Below are 21,537 nucleotides of genomic sequence, written 5' to 3'. Positions count from 1 at the left end.
ATATTCCCTTAGTTTTCAGCAAGGTTTCTGTGGTGTTGTGACAGTAGTTATTTTCTAAAAAAAAAAAAAATAATTCTGTCCCTGCTGTTGAACAAATGAAAACTCATCACTTCCTGAGCAGCAGGAAAAACCTTGAATGTGAGGGTTTAGAAGAGCAAATGGAAAAGATGTGTGAAATAGGATCACTATCGGAGGTAGATTACAGCTTCAAGTTGTATTAATACTATCATATTAAACTGTACCATTTATCAGATTTTTAACAGCAGATAGAGATCTAAAGTTGTCTGCTATCTCTGACAGATATCCTAAATCCTAAAGCTTAATAAGACAAAAGTATTCATGTTTAATAATAAACCACACCCAAGTTTTAGAGCTATAATATAGAAATGCCAAAACTAAACTATATTTAACGGTTTAGGAAAGTTATATGAATATATAGTGCTACCAAAGAAAATGAAAACCCTATGAACAGACGTATTTCTTTAATTAACGAGTCCTTTACACTATAAAGTATTAAATGGTAAAAAAAAAAAAAAAATGGCCTAAGATGACCTGATCAAATAATAATTTCTGCGGTCCTGAACACACATATTCAATCTACAGTGCTATAAAGTAGCAGATCTTCACATTTAAGAGTGTGGACCCAGCAAATTGTTTGGCATGTATGCTTTATAACTTTACATTACTGACTGAACGATTAAGCGGTTATTAATTAATAGTTGGTGAGTAATAGTCTGTCAATCGTCTAATCACTTCGCACACAAAATCATTGTAGGAATATTATAGAAAAGAAGCAACATACAATACAATCAATATTCACTGTTTTAACACAATGTTGGTCACTGTAATGCATACCCCCCCCCAAAAAAAAAAAAAAGACATGATGTATTTTACAGTAGATAAAAACAAAAGTCCCTGTGACCATCTTGTAGTTCATTATAATGACATAATAGTAATAAATACAGACAAAACAACAATACAGGTCTTAAACACAGTGCAGGAAAGTCATTACACAGTAGTATACACTGGTGTATGAATATTAGAGGAGTGCTGAGGTTTAGTTTGAGTGTAAATGTTTACTGTCCTGTTTAGTTAAACTTGTGTTTGTGATGGATGTGATTGTTAATGTTGAATTTGGAGGTAAACTGAGAGAAAGTGCCTCCTCCTCCTCCTCCTCCTGGCTTTATTTGCTCCATATGGTGTTGGACATGGTACCCAGGAAAGAAAAGAAAAAAACTTGTGGGCGGAGGAAAATCCTAGTATTTTGTCCGTCCTGAAATTTGATTCAGAAGTTCAGGATCCTGAAAGACAAAAAGCAAACGGAGGGGGAGGGAAGAAAGGCAGAGAAGGACGGAGAGGTTTTTTTTTTTAACTGCGAGAAGATTAAACTCACCAAATACTCTGCAACCTCCGACTAAAGTAAGTCCATTTGTACGCGGCATGTTTCTAATTGAATGAAGCGCTTAGACAGGCATTTCATGCAGCTATGTATCTCAATTGTGTCTGAGATCTGACTGTTAACTGCTGTAATTGCTGCTGAATGGCCACACAATATAAGGTTTCAGCGCTGCTATTTGAGAAAGACTTGTGTATCCTTTACGCGCAGATTCATGCGGGCGCGTTTGATTTATTTATCACCAAATTAGGCATTTCCTGCAGCCCCTACACTAAACCACACAAGACCAGACTTTACTTGCTTTGCGGAAGAGGAATCATAAAAAAGAAATATCTACTCAGCAGCGGAGAAAAGTCATTTTTCAGCGGGGGGTATAAGTACATTGCCCCCTACGCGCGTTTCTACATCCAAGCCAACTCTGATAACCACCGAGATGTATTCCCCTCCGACCCAAAGCCCGACGAGTCCTAATTTGCGCTCTATACATGGTAAAAGCCCCAATTGTTTGGAGAAAGATCCCCGCCGCAGATTTAGCGTGCTTATTCTGCGCCACATTTGGATTTGCGCCAAAAACATCCTGAAGAAAATGCTCCAAATGCAATCTGCAGATGTTAATAAAAAACCTTTGAAATTCACCATGCAGTTCAAATAACGGCAGACCAACAAAGGCGCGTGGTTGGTTTTGTTTTACATTCATTTGTCAGACGCTTTAGTTTTGTCCAAATCGTCTAACTGTAAGTATTTATTTTTACATAGTAAGAAGCAGTGATAAAATAAGTAGCCTACTCAGAACTTGTACCTTAAGTTAAAGTAGAAATACCACAATGTAGAAATACTCTTTTAGGCTACAAGTAAAAGTCCTGCATTCAAAGTATTACATCAAATATTACATATTTTACAGTAAAAATACAAAAGTATTAGCATCAACATACTTTGAGTACTAAAAGAACTCATTATACCGAATAATGTATATTATTGGATTATAATTATTGATGCATGTGCTCATCACTTGCAGCTGGTATCTAATTTGACTTGGGTAGCTTACAGGCTAATATTACATCATCATTTATGAATTGATTGTATTTATAATCTAAATGTAAGTAACTAACGTTATTAAATAAATGTAGTGCAGTAAAATACAATAGTTCCCTCTGTACTCAAGGTAAGGTATTAATACAAGTACCTCAAAATTGTACAGTGGCATACTTGAGTAAATGTACTTAGTTATTTTCCACCACTGGTAAGAAGTGACTGAAAAAGTAACCAACAGTGCTAAAAGAAGTATTCACATCATTTACTTTAAGTAAAGTAGCAAAAGTAAAGTGTTAAAGTAAAAGTCCTGCATTCAAATTGTACTCAGATGTACATTAGGATTGGCAACAAAAATGTAAGAAATCATGAAAATATTGTTCCTGTGCGTGGATCCCAAATGGATCCCAACATTTATCTGAGAGGTCACCAGATGATTAAAGGGATCAAGAAAAAACATATTTTATAGAAACATATTGTTATAGTTTGCTATTTTTTGTGAAATACTATATATTTCACTTCCTTGGGCTTCTAAACATCCTCAAAATGAGTGTAATACTGGATACTTTAACCTCTTTAGGCCCCTAAAAATCCTGAAAGACAAAGATCACTGCTCACAACCACACAACATGAAGTTTGGAAACCACTGTGCTAAAATATTGCTCCATTATTTCCATTAACGTGACAAGCATCTAAAGCTTCTTGGCTTTAAAGCAGGAAATGTATAAATATAGACAAAGCTTTTTATTTAACCCTGATTCACTTAGCAGTTTGATACATTTTTTCAAAGAAATAGTTCAACATTTTGGGAAATACGCCAGCCAGCTGTAGATTTATATTTAACGTACAGATATGAGAGTATCATTCTTGTCATTTAACTTTTAGAAAGAAAGCGAAGAAGCGTATTTCCCAAAATTTCAAACAAAACATTCTTATATTCCCGAAACTTAAGTGTTTTACAGACACTGATATTCATTTTTGAACCATAGTTCTTCAAATACTTTAGTCAAATGTACGTATTGAGTCTAAACACACTGGAATGAGCCTGTACCACCCACCATGAATATGTTTTTAATTGTCGAATGTAAACTCTCCCCAGGTTGTTGAAACCTCCAGATTCTTAGAAAAAAACACAGAGGACATGACCTCAGTGTTGCAGCATCTTCAACCTCTTAGTGTGTACCAATCTGTTCTTATTTGGAACTGTTCATCAGTCTTACTTCTTGTTATTCCTAAAAGAAATCAAAATTACCTTCAGCGTTACCTTGCAGAGGAAGATACACTTTGACTTCCTGTCAGTGCTGATTATTGTACAGCCACATACAGACATATCAACACTGATTTCCTTTATTCCCTCCCAAAAAAGCCCCTTTCCTCACATAACATAACCACATAAAGTCCCTGTGAAGTTTCGGTTTTAAGGATTTTTATATTTGCCAATTTTTAAACGCTACCTTTGTTAATAAAAAGTGGTAAAGTAAATGTTTTTCTAAAACAGAAGTTACAAAGTGCTTCACATGTTAAATGTTTTTGGTTTCCAAAGCTTTTTTTTAATGATCTTAAATATTCTGTCAGGATTTATTCTGAGGTGGTTTCTTTTTCCAAGTGCCACCTGATGGATCTGATGGATCTGAAGAAAGTGACTATTTTACTCTATTTAATAAAAAGTAAAGATGAGACACTGTGATAAGACGTGTACTGATTTGGCTTCCCTGACACTTGGAGCAGAATGGAGGAGGTTGTATTGCCCTGTGAGTCCCTGCTTTGGTGTTTTTAACTGGTTTCTGGTCTGTTTTTTGTTTTTTTATCTGGACCTCTTCCTGCTCCTCTCAGGCTGTGTGACTATGAGCACCTCGGGGCTTCAGGCCACTAAGCGGCAGAATGTGAAGGAGCTCGACAGCATGAAGGAGTCCATCAGCGACATCATCAACCAGCTCCAGGACATCGACCCGACCAGGCTCTCCTTCTCCCCCTTCCTGGACCTGGACACTCAGATCTCCTTGGCGCCGGTGTCAGACAGTCCCGAGTCCTCGGTGGAGGAGCTGCACTCGTCCTCCCACTCTGTCTCCGGCTCCCAGCGCTCCCTTGAACCACCACCAGCAACCAATCAACCAAGGAGTGAGTTATTACTGCTGTTTTTTACTGTCTGTCTGATGGAGCTGCAGGATTTGAGGGGAGGCCAGAGCAAATTAGCATAGAAGTGAAGTGGAGTTTGAGTCCAGACTGGATCCAAAGAGAGTTGAGACAGAGTCAGGGCTGATTAAAGCAAAGTAACAGTTATTAAGCAATGCACAATAAAATGAGTTTTTTAAGGTTAAGCACATGTGTAGATGTACCTACATGAGCTCTGGACTAAATCGACATTTATGCCTTGCATAAAAGATTTTTATACATGTTGAAATTGTATAAGTTGTTTGTAGTGCTAGTGAGGACACAACAAAGCACTGTGAGGTGAAAAAAACCCATTTTAATTAGTAATAAGTTGAGTCCAGTACAGTTACATTCAGCTACATAACCATTAGCTTTAGAAACAGGCAGATTTAAAGCAACACTAAAGCACTTTTCCCGCTTCGGTCACCCTACAGGTTGGAAGCGGAATTGTCCATTACCGCTGTCGTAATGTCTCATGTCTCATTCGAACTACAGATCCGCTGCTCGATCTGGCAAACTTGCATAATGTAATGTAATGGACAATTCCGCTTCCAACCTGTAGGGGGGGCAAAGCGGGAAAAGTGCTTTAGTGTTGCTTTAGTGTCTCCCTGAAAAGAAAGGGCTTCGTTTTCTTATGTAAGTTATGTGAGATTGAAGACTATATTTAATTGCTCATTGTATGCCGATTTAAGAACTGCACTTTTTAGTAAAATGCCCTGCATGAGTTCTTCTGGATGGAATATAAAAAAAATAATAAAAAAAACCTGAGTTGTGTTATAGGAAAGGAGCCTTTGTTTGTCAAGCTCGGGACATGAGACAAAGTTCTTTGTTTGTTGGTTATATATAAAAAGTTATGTTCTTTGTATTTGTAGTGGCTTATGAAGTCCAGGTGGACCAGGCACATGCATATAATAACGTAACAAACTTAACTTATTAGGAAAAAAGTTAATTGTTTTTGGAGAGACAAGTTTCAGATGTATTTAGAGTCTGAAGTGCTGCAGTCCTGCAGGAGGGAGACATCATCTATAATGTGAAGTGGGTGAATGTTTGCAATCCTTCAACCAAGAAATCATTTAGATGTGTCATGGATGTTGATACGATCGCCTATAGCAACGATAAAAACACTTGTAAAAGTTGAGAGAACATCCGTAGATGTCCACAAGTCGCACATTGCCACCAGATGGTTGATATAAAGTAAATAATTCATTCTATATAATATGATTCTATTGATTAAAAGGTGAAGAGGAAACTTTATCAGTTTAACAAGATGCCCAAAGCTGGATTATCAACCGGCCAGGGCCCCAGATCCCCAGACACCCCGAAAGCTCCAAGTTCAACTGTATATTCATAATTGTACAATTTTCAACTAAGGTGCATCATGACCTTATCGTGTGCTCATGTATTGTAGAGTCTCTAGTTTCAGTACTGTAGTTATGTCTATTTATATTGTGTTTATGTGGTGCATAGTTGTAAATTACTTAATGTTTGATCAAATTATCACAAACTAATTGACACAAAGAAAACTTGTGATCATGTTGTAATATTCTTGCACAGGAGTACTGGTTGGTTTCTGGGTCTCTGTGTCCACTGAAACTGTAGGAACGTAGAGGAGGGGACAGGGCATAAACACACAGAGGGTGGGTCAATAGGGGCCCAACAGCAATTATTGGCCCCGGGGCCTGCTATTAAGTTAATCCATGTGCCCACCCCTCTGCAATGTTACATGAGACCCTGGCCTGACATAAAGTAAGGGAATGATTGATTAGTATGAGTATGCAGTTGATTGCTCTCAGTATCTGGTTTTGGATTGTGTAGTAAAATGTGCTCTGGTTTGAACAGGCTCTGCTCCCTGCCACCAGCAGCCCGGCGACGACCTCCCAGATGAGCCACGAGCAGATCAGACAGAGGAGGGAGAGCTCGATCAAACTCTTTCCAGTCCGATCATCACAGCGCACAATTTGGATGCCGCCACGGAAAACTGCATCAGCTTTCCAACCCCAGCCTCTCAGGGAGACATGTCCAACGGCACAGACACACCGAGATGGAGTCCAGAATCCACCAATCTGGACTGCACTGTGGACGAGGGTCGACCTCTGATAGGCCCGCTGCCAGAGAGCGTGGAGCTGACTGTGTGGAGCTCAGTGGGGCGGGGAGAGACTTGCGAGGCCGCAGAGGAGGCTTCAGATCGGGGACGATGCTGCTGTCGCTGCTGCCAGTGTAAATGCTGTCAGAGCGGCCGAGTTCCTGCTTTCTTTTCAGTCCTGGCTTCTCTTCTGTGTGCAGCTGGGATCCTCTATGCACTCTATTTCTATGTCCCCATTAAACCCCCCGACTGCCCCGACATAGCCAGCCGCATCGTTTTCACCTTCTGCTGCTGCGTGGTGGCAGCCGTCCCCATCCTGCTCGGTACGCTTCAAACACCTGTACACTGACATAGAAAAACAGCCATGTGAGCGCCACAAATGAAAGATAAAGATTAAGAGAGGATTTGGTTTGTCTAGCCGCCTTGTCTTGGAATGTTTCACTGTATCCTGTCCCCTTTAATTTCATGCGCTTTCAACCTCAGTGCAGCAGACGTCTCCCAGGGCCTCTAGAGAGAAGCATAATTTCCTTCTCCTGCGCATAGCTTTAAATGGAAACTACAATAAGAGGTTGGCAGCGTCTCTCGTCTCCCAGGCTGTGGCCTAATTGTTTCAGAATATTTTAATCACTTTCCAACCTGGGCGACCAGAAAGGAGAGGGCAGGTGGCAAAAACATCCAAACCAAAGACCATTTTCCTCTCACCTATTTGTCAAGCTGATGACAGTGAGGAGTACTTGCATGTAGGCCATTCTGCTGGCAGTTGCTGTATTCAAATGAAGATATTGACAAAGTATGCTGTCAGACGAGATCAAGTGCAGCTAGGAGTTGTTTGCGGAAAGATGGCCAAGAGTCAAGATGCTAACTGACTTATTGCTCTTTCATCCCTCGCAGCGATGCTCATGGGTGCAGCCTGCCAGTTCTGCAAAGGCTCCTTCAGTCTGCAGGAGTCGTTTCCCAGAAGACGGGCGCTGCAGCAGCTGTTTGTCACGGCGTCCTTGGAACAGTTACTCCTCTACGTCCTCAACCTCGTCGTTATGGCCGCTTTACTGCCTCAAGACCAGCTGAAGTTGGTGCCCATACTGGTCGCCATGTTCATCTTTGGAAGGTGAGGCCCAAATGTGGACCGAAGGGGTGTTTGATAAAGGAAACTGATCCAGGATTAAACTGTGTTAATTCTGGTTTAAAAACTGATCCTTTGTGTGGCCGGGTTGGCTTAGTGGGTGCAGCAGGCACACATAGACGTGGAGGTTTATGCCTCGACGCAGAGATCCAAGGTTCGAGTCCGACCTGTGACGATTTACTTCATGTCTTCCCCCTCTCTCACCTAGCTGTCCTGTCCTAAAGGTGGAAAAGCCCTAAAAATAATCTTTAAAAAAATAAATAAACCGATCCTTTGTGACTTTGATACATAGACATTAAACACAGGTCGCATCAGTTCACAATAAAGAAAACTGACATGTAAAGACAGAACTGTAATGTTCATGACCACAAATCAGCACATATTAAACTTATTTATATTTGATATAAAGAATAAAATCAAAACCACAAATGTGATGGAGTAATTTTGCATTGTTGTATTGGTCCTTTTAGGTTTCCTGAATACTTCTGCTGAGGTAGTTTAACTGGTAATCTTGCTTTATTAAACACCGTCAGGGAGGTTGTGCGTGGTTATCAGTGAAGTTTGAACTTGACCTGATTTACTGTTTTGTGTTTAATCCTCTACAGGCTTGTTTACTGGATCAGCCTGAACACATGCAGCTCCTGGAGAGGCTTTGGCTCCGGCCTGACCGTCTTCCCGCTTCTTGCCATGGTGGCTCTCAATCTGTTCCTCATGTACACCCTGAATCTCAAAGAGCCACTTTTTGGCTCTCAGGACGTCCTCTATAATCAGGTCACCCCCTCTTCCTGGTCAGGGGAGACATCACAGAGCCCGAGTGGCAAACCAGACATCCTACCCACAGACATCCTGGACGCTCAATGAGGAGGCGAGCTGCGCTTTCTTCTTTCAGAGGAGGAGATCTTTTCCCAAAATAGGCCATTCCTGTGGTCTGCAGTTCAGCACAGCAACACACGCTGCCACTATAACCTCCAAGTCTGTGACGGCTTAACTTGTATTTTTGCTCCTCCTATACAGGACTTTTTTTAAATGTGGATTCATGCTTATTATCTGAAATGCCAAAGCTCTTTGCCTGCTAGTGGCAGGGGACAACTTTGAACAGTGCTGTAGTCTTGAAACATTTGTCCTTTTACGCTATTCCAGTGCCTATATTTAATGTTTTGAACTCTAAGTACATAAAAGCTCTGCTATATATATATATGGTTGAATTTGGTTTGACCTAGAAAACCACAAGCAAAGCAACTGCAGTTGTCAGACTTTATTATTATTTTAACTTGTCCAAAAAGTTTGTACATGATTAAGACAGAATAAAAGCCATTTGTAAAAACTTTTTTTCATCTTTTCCAGCCAGTTCTCAGTTCCCTCGCTGATGTGGACAAGTTTAACTGAGCAGCTATTCCTGGAGAAACTGCAGTGTGTGTTTTCAGTGCTGGGACTATCATTACGTGATAACATGCTTTCGATGTTCTCTGGTTGCTCTCTATCTCCACCCTGCTGGCGTCCCCGCTGCTGCTGCTGCTGCTGCTGATGCTGCTCAGTCAGTTTGTGGAGCAAAATGAGGGCAAAACAAAAACAGGATGCACTTACTTTCTTTTGAACACTTAGTCAACAGGAGATTAAAGAGCTTTCCAAATTACTTTAATTAAAGGCAATTCATTTGACATTCGTCAGCCTCAAATGCGAAGATTTAATGTAAGAAAAAGTTTGATTCCCGCATGCCAGACAAAGGTACACGACTGAAGCGTTGTCTCTCTAATAAACGCAGTGCTGACAGTGCCTACGCACCACATTTTACCAATTTAATACCAGTATAAAATTAAAATAAATCTTCTTTTTGCCTGCAGGTCAGACTAAGTAATCAAGTTTGAAGTTTGGGCAATGTCATCATATTTGATATTAAGTAAACCAGGGGTCTCAAACTAGCTGTCTGGGGACTAGATCCAGACCACGAGACATCTCATAAGCACTTACTGCATGTTTAGAATTTACTGTCAAAACTTTAGACAAATTTAGGTAATATAATATCATTTTGGGTATTTCTCTCTGCAAAATCTGAGCATAAAAAGTCAAAAAGTCAAATTTAACAATTAATTAGCTGTGCCTATCTGTGCAATGAGTTACAGTGACAAAACTCTTAAACTACAGCCAGCAGCACTCAAATCAAACTAAATCAAATATAACTTTATTATCCAAAGTGGAAATTAATTTGGTCAGAGGTGCATAGAGGGGTGAAAACGGTACAAAAAGGTAACAGTACAGAAAACACATAAAGTAAAACAGGACAGTACTGGGACAATGCTAACCTGACACCAAAATATATATTTTTGTCTCTACACTTCAACCTTTGTTTTAGGTTTAGACGATTTAAAGAGAGGTGGATGACTAAATATTCGTTGATGGAGTTTAAGTTTAAGGACTGCTTCCTGTCTCATCTGCATCTCATTTCTCTAGAATTACATTGCATACATTACAGTATTGCATGCAGAGCAGTTTGCCAGGTATGATGGAGAGGTATTGTGCAGGTGAAACGTCTTCTTCTTGATCCATATTACACAATCTTTCTGAAGATGAGGTGTCCTTAAAAATGCTCAGCTAAATCGACATTTCCATGACAACTAGGCCAACTTGCATCTGATGTGACTTTTTCCAGTGTTTGGCATGAACTTTCGATCTCAACTGGTGTTTTATTTTTTCCACTGAGGTAATTTGAGCTCTCGACTCTTGTTATAGACTAAATGATTCATCAAATAATAATTGTCTGATTAATTATTACTCTATTAGCTGCAGTGCCAGGCTGCTCTGCCTGTGATGCTGTTTTGCCACAGCCCTGTGGGATTTAGGATATACAGTATTCTTTTAAATCCATGGAAAGACAGCTAAACTTCACTTTCCATTCTCTTCTCTCTCTCTTTCTCTCTCTCCACTGGAAGCTGCCGAGTAAAACCACAATCGGCTGCTGTGAGCCACTGAGCAGCTCCAGTCAGTGCCTTGCTCATGAGCTCCAAAACACAACCACAGTTGTAACAGAGGGTTTGGGAATCATACTCAGCTATTTCTGTCTGACATGAGAAGTATATTGTGATTCTGATATGTGTAGTTAAATAAATGTGTTTGCAGCTAAACCAGCAGAGCCTGGCTGTTGCTTCAAATTTGATTATCTGGGTCAAGTCCTAACCTCTTAAGTGAAAGTACAAAACCAGTTATTTTAAAGACTACTGTGAGTAACCGGGGCAGATTGTGTTTAAATAAAAGTGCAGTTGTTAATTTAATCCACAGACACATTGTGGAAGTGATTGTTACTATTGTATTTTTAAGGTAGTCAAGTATATGCTTAAATATTATGTGTTGCATGCTATAAAGAAGTTGATAAGGGCTCTAAAATACATTGCATGACATAAAACAGGCTGTTTTATTTTCTAAAGTCATTAATCCTGATTTCCAGCTGCCAATAGTCCAGCCACGTTCTGCTTCTGCACCTCTGCACAGACACTTATTAACATAAAGTCCATAAAAAGTATATGCTTTAAACTAACACACAAATAAAAGATTTAGTTTTTCCAGAATTTTAGTCCTGGCAGTGAGGAATGACTGAATAAGATGAATAAGAAAAATACATTTAAATATTTTTATTCTTAAATTAATTCTTTGTAGTATCTGGTCAGGATTTTCTGATACAGCAGCGCCCTCAGCAGCTCGAGGTTATACGCACAGGAAGCAATTTGACGTAACCATTCCCAAAGATGGCGGCGTTAGCTGGTAAGTGATGTTTTGATCAAACTAACTTGCTTTTAATAAACATTACAGTGCTTTCAGACTTATGTGATGTACAGTATTTAAAACATTAACTACATACAAGTGCACTAACCAGTGAGTTGACTGTGTCGGTAATCGGATTTGTAGCTTTTAGTGAATGCGCACACTGACCTTGCGCTGTCTGCGTTAGCATGGCAGCTAACCAGGTTAGCGCTGATATGAACTCCAGCTGCAATCCCAGTAGCAGTCAAAGCGCAAAGCTACCGTTAGCTAACACCCCTCAACTTTAAACTAACCAGGGTGCCTGTTTTATCAGTAAATGTTCATTTACATTGTGGGTGGACTACAATGCCAGATATGTCGTTAGACCCAGTGCGTGTCACCCGCTATCGATAAGATTGTTAAACCAAACTACTTTTGGAAACTCTACAATTTTAAGGGTCTCATCTGTATTTGCGAACATTATGCTGTGTGAAGTATAGTACTTAGGGGCTTTCACAAATCGCAAGGGGCTAGTCTCCAATTCGGCATGCATTAAACACACTAAGCAGCACAGCTTAATACAGTAAAAACAATGTCCATAAATTACATATTACTGTACTGTTGTTACAATACCACGGGTACATTTAATTGCAAAGCACAATGTCGCCAATTAACCAGAAGAGCTGAATGATTCAGACGGTTTACGTTCTACCTGTTGGCAGAGGCCACAATTGCAAAAGTGTTTGTCTTGAGGCAGTCCTATCTCCACAGCACTGTGGAGTAAATCTTTAGGTTGGTAATCACACCAGGGTTAAACTTTTGTAGACATACATCACTGACTAAATTGTCTGTGCCACTTGACAGTAAAGTAACGATTAATGTCACAACTAAATGCACTGTTTTAAGCAAGGACACCCCTTGGTCAGTGACTGGACAATACATCTAATTTAAACATAAAGTACTACTTATATAAATACATCACTATCGTAAAATTTTGTTTAATGCTTTTATTTTGCAGCGCCTCGCCTGGCCATGTTTGGCAGCTTTTCAACAAGGTAAGAACCTTCTAATCCTGTATCTCTTGTTAACCCTTAATGTAATCCCACTCCTTCCTGCTGGTCACACAGCTGCTCTAGTATTACAAAGGTGGAGTTGGTCTTGCATACCCACATTAATACATGTATTACTCAGCTATAAAGAGCCTACTAATTGAAGTTAACCTCAGTAGGCTAAATGCAGAGTGGTATATCCACCAACATTATATTTATTTACCACATCACACAGTAGGTCATGTAGCACTGATAAGTATTTTCTGTTTCTAACAACTCACTTCCAACCTACACAGTTTTTATTTTGTCAGTTCCTGTTATTTGGAGAGGTCATAGTATTTCCTATTGAAGATAATAGCAAGCTGAAACTCAACTTACAACTTATCCCATTAATTCATGGGTCATTTAATTCATTGGCATTCAATTATTTTTTTACAGGCCTATTTCAGTGTTTGCTGTTCATCAGAGAAGTCTGCACAACAGTGCAAAAAGCGAGAATACCACCACAAGGTGAGTTTACAAAATATACTCTGCTGTAAATATCAGAATGAAGAAACGGACACTCTGTAAACACTGCACAGTAACGATCCCCTCCATCCTTCTGTTGCAGTGTGGTTCCAGTCAGAGAGAAGAGCACGGCAGTAGCAGCAGCCAAACCAGCAGCTGTAGCCAGCAGCAAGGGGGAGTATGTTATCACTAAGCTGGACGACTTGGTTAACTGGGCCCGCAGGGTGAGTAGATGAGAGGATGTTGGCAGTGAATCAATCAGTTTGCAGTCTTTTTCTATCTCGAGACGTGATGTAACTTCAGCTTGCAGCGTGTTACTGTTTGGTCACCGGAAATAACTTTGGCCAACGGCCGACCATCGGGTTGGTGTAGCAGGGCTTTGAAATATCACATTGTCAGTGCTGTTGCCTTTTGTAAATGGATCTCTTTGTCTTTCACTTAAAATTGCCACCGTCAAACTGTAATCTGAAGGTTCATCTGCCTGAGCTTGTAAACAATCTGAGCCTTCTAACTGCTCATTAGCCTTAATTTTGCACCATGTTCCCCAGCAATTTTTAGAAGAGGTATTTCTTATGTAAAAGATTTCAAATATATATATATATATATATATATATATATATATATATATATATATATACACACCAGCAATTAAGGGAATATTTCATCAGATGAATACCACTGACTGAACAGTATGTCATCTTTACCAGAGGTCTGATGGTCACAGTTTTTAAGGGAACAAAAGTCAAATGAAAGTGGTATTAACAAGCTAGAGAGTTGTTGCCTGCAAACACAGCACAACTGAGTAATTTAGCAACAAGGAAAAATCCTAAAAACAACCACATGCCAAAACGTGGATCCTCACAAACACTGACTGGAATGTAGTTATGGGGTCTCAATAAAACATAACTTGACCCTCATGAGCTTCATCAAACTGTTATTTACTGCCACGCTGCTGCATTTGCAGGTGTTATTTTGTCCATGTCCTGAATTTCTTGGAAAAAATCTAAAAAAGAATAAACTTCAAAATCTGCCAAATATCAGCAGAGAGAATAATGTCAATCTATACTGGCTTTGCCTCTTAAAGCTGATATATTGATGTGCTCCCTGCTGGTCTCGAACTAGTTGAACACAATGCTTTGAAGATGTGTGGTTTGGACGGTACCCTAAGTAAATGTGGCTGCTCTGTTGTGTTTTGCTGACTTATCGCTGCTCTGCGACCCCATCAGAGCTCTCTGTGGCCTATGACCTTTGGCCTGGCATGCTGCGCGGTGGAGATGATGCACATGGCGGCACCTCGTTACGACATGGACCGCTTCGGAGTGGTGTTCAGAGCAAGTCCCCGACAGGCGGATGTCATGATTGTGGCAGGAACGCTTACCAATAAGATGGCTCCGGCTCTGCGGAAGGTGAGGGAGGGAAAGGTTGGGATGTAACCGCAGCTAATCAGCATTTTATTTTTGTGTGTAATTCAACAAATGACACTCCAAACCACATCGCAACAGCTGTCTCAGGTATGATTCAGGTCTGTGACATGAAGGAAAAACTATGGATAAACCTGGTTTCCTGCTCATAGACATTGCAAGTTGCTCTCGCTCAGCCTTTTCTGTCTGCAGGATGGGGGCGCTGAGAACAGTATAGCTGTTTAAATGCTGGCTGGATTATGACCAGTCTGTCACAGGATTGGTAGACTGGCATGAAGCTTTCCTCCAGCTGAAAGGACAGATTAGATCTTAGTCAGACATTATATAAGACTGACTGAACTGCATCTTCTTTCCAACAGGTGTACGACCAAATGCCTGAGCCCAGATACGTCATATCCATGGGAAGGTAAGTTAACAGCAGTGCCCTCCTCTTCCTCAGCAAATCTTTTTCATGCACCAACACCTGCCAGTCATCCGTAGTCTTTCCTGTTTCCATAAAGTCTCCACAGCTATTACTGCGTTTCTGTGACTTGGTTAATTACTGATTTTTGTCCAATGTTCCTTATTTCTGTTTTATGGCCACAAGCATTTACATGAAATGTAAATATGTCATATTTGGTTGTATCTTTTAATTGTGGTCATGGTGTGCTGCAAGTGAAATGATTTAGCATTTTTTTTATTGCTGTCTAATACCTATTGTGTGTGTTTAGGTTTAGGGTGTCTTAATAAAAGTGTCCTCATAATTTTCCTCTTCCAGCTGTGCTAATGGTGGAGGCTACTACCACTACTCCTATGCTGTCGTCAGAGGTTGTGACCGAATTGTCCCGGTAGACATTTATGTTCCAGGTAAACATTTACTGCACCATATGAAAATGACAAAATCTACAAATTCCTTTTTATAAACGGCAATGAAAAAGACTGTTAAAAAGAGGTTATTTCCAACATACACTTTATTTCCATAAGTATGTCGACGGCCTTGGTGTTTGCTACAGCATACAATAATATTTGAGACAATAGTGTGCTTTCAACTTTGTGACAACACTTTGGATAAAACTCTTTTCTGTTTCAACATAACAATGCCCCGTGCACAAAGCCAGGCCCATTGTCGTCCGCATACTTTTGGCCGTGTTTGAGTCCAGACATGTTTCTGTCATTTGTTGTAACTGCTAAATGTCAGTGGTGATTGCATCATCGCTCTGGTGCACAATTAAGGATCACATTTAGGAACTGTAGAAGTAGTTTATAACTAGTAGTAGTAGTAGTAGTAGTAGTAGTAGTAGTAAAAGCACTAGTAATTATTGTTCTTATTGGTAGCAGCTGTAATGTAGCAGTAGTAGATTTATTACCAAATATAATACTATATAGGGGTGTAAGAAAAAATCGATACACTTGAGTATCGCGATATTTTATTTTTGCAATACTGTATACACTTTCAAAAAGCACATTTTTTTACATTTTTTTTATTAAACGCTCAAAAATATTCATGTAAGACAGTGGTTCATGTTTATGTTGTGTCCTTGCCTAACAGTGCCTGACTTTTTGCTAGAAGCTAACAATGTACCTATGGCTGAACTTTGGCCTACTTTAGCATATAACAATTTGCTCACTAAGAACCTGTGAACCACAATCCCAAACTGGCAGTTTGATTTTCTGTGTACTGAATTGTTTACCTAAAGTAAACTTCTTTGACTTCTATGAACATTGTCTTTGTCGCATGATATTGTTGTCCTGCTGTCAGTATGACAGCAAATCTGCAAACCAAACAATAATAAGAGTTGCTCTGTTTTTCCCCACCTGTCCTCAGGTTGTCCCCCCACTGCAGAGGCTCTCCTCTACGGGACTTTACAGCTGCAGAAGAAAATCAAACGTGAGAAGAAATTGAAGATCTGGTATCGGAAGTGAATGTGTTATATGTGTGTTTGTACCTGGTATGTAAATGTTGTATTTCTGGTTTCATTTGGAGCGCTGCTCCTCTTCTATGTAGAGCTGCAGGAACCAACCTCAATAAAATCATCATTGTAATTTACACACAGTGCACTCCAGCTTATTTTCAACCAAACAGAGCAACGGTCACTGAGTTCAGTTTGTTTGCTTCTTTAGTTCGGTATTAATATCTGGAGACTGTTTATGATAACAGCTTGTTACCCACAGTTTAAATTTTAATTCTTCAATCAACTAGCCATATTTTCTCATTTTTTAAAACAAATTCTCAATCAGTCATGACTGTAAGATGAGTGTCATACTGTATTATCTTAAATATTGTTTTGAATAAATTGGGCAAACATGAAAATATATTATTTTAACATCTGGCGTGTCATTCTTTCCAATGTGACCACTAAAGCCAAGTTAAACCACTAGATGGCTCCTGTGATCACCAACTCTGACCTTCACTGCTCTGTGTCCACTCTGTAGTGGTTTGAAGCAAACCACACTTTTTATTTAACTCAGAAGTCATGGTCTGCTAAAACACTATGCAAACCCACAAAATGAAATGCTAGAGCACAAAGTCAAATGTGGATTTCTGTTAACAAAGCTGCAGTATATTTTGTATAGGAGGGGTGGTGTTGGTGCAGTGGATATGACACATTCCTTTGTTGTGGGAGACCTGGGGTCAATTCTCACTGTGATACATCAACCAATGTATCCTTGAGCAAGACACTTCACCCCTAGTTACTCCAGAAGCTGGGGAACAATAGTCTGTAAGGGGGGAAGAAAGGAAAAGGAGGGGGAGAAAAAAGGAAAAATTTGAAGGCATGAAGGTATTTTACCCCCCCATGAACACTTATAGAATTTTTTTGATGTTTTAAAATTGTTTGGGTAAGCCGCGGGTGGGATTCGAACCGTCGAACTGTGGAACTTTAAGTCTACCACCAGTCTAGACGTTGTAGTGCCCTCTACTGTTTGTTAAAATAAACAGTTATTTTATATTTTGTTATACAGTCCAATACAGGGCAGATATTCCATCAGTTTCTTTATTTTAGACCAGTTATCCAGGTTAAAAACAGTTTGTTGCCTTATTTGAAATCACTCCCAGAATTGGGGGTATCCCTCAGTTATAAAGCTGGGCTGGGGTGTAAATACAATAAATAATAAATGCAAATAAATCATTCTAGTGAAGTTCTTCCCTACATCTTACAGAAAGGCTTAGTTTTGATCTGATTGCAATTATCCATTATTTACTGATATAATCTAGTGATATTATTTGTGAGTGCATGTTTATATAGAATACATTGACAAATTCCCATTAATTTCAATGTAATGAAGAAGCCTACTTGTCAAATACCTTAAATAAACTATGCAGCTATTAAAAGCAAATAGCTGCTGTTGTTTTTTATCTAAATAGAGGTCACAATAAATATTAATTTGGTTTTACATCTAAAAATTAACAAGTCAAATCATGCCATTGTTTTTTATAAAGCATCCTTACAGCAGCTTTTTTTCCACATTTGCCTACAGTATATACCCAGAGCTGTATTTAGCAGAAACTTGTATTCATAACGCACAAAAAACAGTGAAGCATATGTTATTTTTTTTATTTAACCAAACTTTTATTTTGGGGTAACAATATTAGAACTATTATAAATATATTATGAACGGGGATATTATTATAAACTAGTGCAGTGCCTGTTGAAAATGTGCCTGTTTGGAACGGGCCGATTGCTTGGTCTGTGGTATTGCTGCTTGTAGAATTCTTCAAAACCAAATTGTACCCCAAAATTACTTAGAGAAGGACCCCAAACCACAATGCAACTCCACTGAATAGCATACTACTGACTTAAAGTGTAGGCTACTTCTAATCAGAGGAAGACATTGTACTTCTGTATTTACCTGACAGACGTTGCAGATTCAGAATGTAACACAAAATATCACAGTGACAATGTGGAGTAATCAGACATTAGCGTCATGGACTCATGGCAGTGCGCTACACACCCGGGCCATTATGAGAGCTAATCAGCACATATCTGTGTTCGTCAACCACCAGAACCGGACTGTTTATGTGTGTGTGTGTGTGTGTGTGTGTGTGTGTGTGTGTGTGTGTGTGTGTGTGTGTGTGTGTGTGTGTGTGTGTGTGTGTGTGTGCGAGAGAGAGAGAGAGAGAGACCACGTCTCGTGTTGTTTGATCGTTAATGTAGTGAGTGCTACTTTGCACATTTTTTTGGGCCTGAGGTGTATGTCACATTTTAGCTGCCAAAGCTCCGCTGCTCTCTCTCTCTGGGGAGTGGCCAGCGGCTAGAGCGGCAAAAGCCAATGTGTGCTTCTTTTACGACAATACCTTTTGCAATTCTCTGATATAAGGCTGAAACCCAGGGCCTGCGGGGCAGCCATCAGGACAGGCACCTGTGTACTCATTGGAGCCAGCAGCTGCGGAGCTGATGTGGGAGGTGGAGGCGGAGCAGGGAAGAGCTGCCGCTGAGGGCGTGGTCTCACAGCCACAGGTGTCGCGAATGCATGTACTGCCTTCCTCTTAACCTGCGCTTGGCCCATGGTGCTGCTGGGCAGGAGGTAGTGGTGAGCCGGGCTGGGTTGGGGGGGGGTGCGGATAGGGGGCGCATATTTGCACTAGGGAGAGGGTCAGCCGCCACAGACAAGCGGCTTGGCAGGTCCAGCCCCTGCATCACCACCGCGCTGTCCTGCCTCTTCACCCTCTTGTTGGGCCACTGCACCAGGGTGGTATGGCTCACGTCCACCAGCTGCATGGTGGTCTGCTGCATAACTAGCCCGTTGGTCAGAATGCGCCGCCTGATTTCCCTATAGTCCTCCAGGATAAGGTCCCATCTGGATCTCTTCTTTAAAGATTGCTTGACATGTTCTGTTTTATAACTGCATCTATAATGTACACCCTCTTACTGGGATTGTTTTACACATTAAAACACATCAAAGAGTTGTCACTCAGGTGGGTTTGGAACCTAACCTCAATACAACTCATCACCACTTTACACTTGGCCTCTGTATGGAGATCAGGCACACATATCCAAATATGTTGGATACAAGATCATTCAATATAGATAGATGGACTGTATTAATCCCAAATTGGGAAATTACTCTGTTACAAGCAGTGATTCTAAGTAGAGCTTATGTGACTCCTATCAGACTAGCAAAGATGATTGCTGATGCCGCTGATTTGCGTTGCTATAACTGTGGTAGTTATGGTTAATTAATTAATTTGTTATGGGACTGTCCTGCTGTGAAATCTTTGTGGTTAGAAATGCATGCCATGATGACAGAGTGTTTTATTTTTTGATGTTGAGCTTCCACTATCTTGTATGCATTCTGGGTAAAAAGCCTGACAATATAACTAGTCCAATGATTACATACCTTTGGGGATTAGGTTGCCTCTCAGTTAAGAGATTGATACTTCTCAACTGGAAAGAACCAGAACAAAAGCCAGCTTGCTTCTTAAAGGAGTCATGGCTGGAGGATTACAGAGACTTGCTTAACATGGAGAGAGCAGCCAGTTTACTGGAAGACTTTGATAAAGCACTGAGTGGGTATTGGTCTTTTGTCAGGAGAACCTCAGTATAAAACCTCAAAGATAGGACAAAGAAAAGCAAATCTTCACATTTGAGAAGCTATAACAAGATTTGTATTTGGATATGTCTTGCACTCTTAGCTACAAGAAGTGTTTCTGCCTCCTCATATTTCTCTGTATGTTGACTTAACTTCTTAAAATATAACAGTTATCTGCTCCTGATTCGGATCCGAGATCTGCCAGCTGCTGTAGATTCCCAACTGACTGTAGCCTGGTGTTGCATCCTCCATACATCTAATGATTAATGTGTCCTTGCCAGGTGGTGTTCAGATAACATGCACTGTTATCTTATCTACAACTATAAATTAAAACACGCTGTGTGCTGTACTCTGTGTCCATCTCAATGGACTATTTAATAGCAGAACACATTAAAGGTCCATGACAAGAGTACAATATGCATATTGTATATATTGTCAATAAACTTAACCTCACTTTACAGGTGTATTGTAACTTAGGTAAAATTAAAGAGGTTAGTGTACTTACTGGTTACTTTTACATAAAAAAACAAATGCTTATATATGATGTAGTACTGTGTTACCAATCTTCCCAGTAGTAAACAACGTATCCATATACTCCACTGTTAGGTTTCCCTTCTGACAAAGATGTTATTCTCCATTTCCTGCCCAGGGACTGCAGATGAAAATTAGTTTATAGCTAACTCTGGTACTTCTAAGGAGCTTTGCATTGTCCCTGTCAAATAATAATTGTATTTAGCTGTTGTACTGCACATTGTTGCAGCTCCTCTTTTCACCCTGTGTGTTGAGCTCTCTGTGTTAGCTACCGAGTGAGGCATCTCACTTCTGTTCCATCTTTGTTGGGAGTCGCACATGCGCAGTACCTAGGTCAGCACTACAAGCTAGTCAGTTGCAGAGTATGAGGGCGTGCCACGCTAGCAGCTAGCCTAGGCGAGCATTATAATTGTGTTACAAAGTGACGCACATTCGTCACAGAAGTAAAGGCTGGACTACAATAGAGCAGTTTGGAGCAGTTTGTGAACAGTGTTTTCTGTTGGAGATGGTAAGTCCCTTTGGGGGTGGACTTTGGGCTTGTTCACTTTGTAAACCTATTACATGCACAAAAAAGATAAACAACACAATGAAGGAAAGGGAAACAGCATAATATGAGCACTTTAAGTAAACAATCTGAGTATTTCCTCCACCACTGCTCTTAAGAATGCCGTGATATATTTACTGCTTGGTCTAAAATTGCTAAATGTGTGGCTAGAAAGATACTGGGTGATTTAAGACCTAAAACAGATGAGGCTCAGTGGGCTGTATATGCATTTTTGGTGGTTTCAGTCTGCTGTTATTTCACATATTTTCTGCTGTGAAGAGTAAAATGTATCAATGGATTGATAAAGAACAGTCTGTAGCTACACGACCACACTGAACAACAAAACTTCAACTCAAATCAAGAAGTTAGTTTGTAAATAGCTTGACATTTTGAAATTAAAACCACAGAGGTAAAGGAACTAATGCTACAATAAATGTATAAAAATTACGAGCACCTGTAATCTGAG

General features: G+C 40.0%; 2 protein-coding genes across 2 annotated transcripts; both read left to right on the top strand.

Annotated features, from left to right (window-relative positions):
* Positions 1-1,269: 1,269 nt before the first annotated feature.
* On the top strand, positions 1,270-9,103 carry LOC144522881 (uncharacterized). The gene is made up of 5 exons (XM_078258131.1): positions 1,270-1,419; positions 4,259-4,543; positions 6,416-6,982; positions 7,551-7,764; positions 8,385-9,103. The coding sequence occupies exons 2-5, from the start codon at positions 4,270-4,272 to the stop codon at positions 8,638-8,640; spliced, it is 1,311 nt and encodes a 436-aa protein (XP_078114257.1). The 5' UTR covers positions 1,270-1,419; positions 4,259-4,269; the 3' UTR covers positions 8,641-9,103.
* A 2,361-nt stretch (positions 9,104-11,464) lies between these two features.
* ndufs7 (NADH:ubiquinone oxidoreductase core subunit S7) lies at positions 11,465-16,514 on the top strand. The gene is made up of 8 exons (XM_078258706.1): positions 11,465-11,532; positions 12,530-12,566; positions 12,999-13,070; positions 13,171-13,291; positions 14,294-14,473; positions 14,848-14,894; positions 15,246-15,334; positions 16,293-16,514. Exons 1-8 carry the CDS (start codon positions 11,517-11,519, stop codon positions 16,388-16,390), a joined length of 660 nt encoding a protein of 219 aa, XP_078114832.1. The 5' UTR covers positions 11,465-11,516; the 3' UTR covers positions 16,391-16,514.
* The last annotated feature ends 5,023 nt before the right edge of the window (positions 16,515-21,537 follow it).

The sequence above is a fragment of the Sander vitreus genome, chromosome 9 (genome assembly GCF_031162955.1).
Source record: "Sander vitreus isolate 19-12246 chromosome 9, sanVit1, whole genome shotgun sequence".
NCBI classification, from domain to species: Eukaryota; Metazoa; Chordata; class Actinopteri; order Perciformes; family Percidae; genus Sander; species Sander vitreus.
This window is presented reverse-complemented; position numbering and strand designations above follow the sequence as displayed.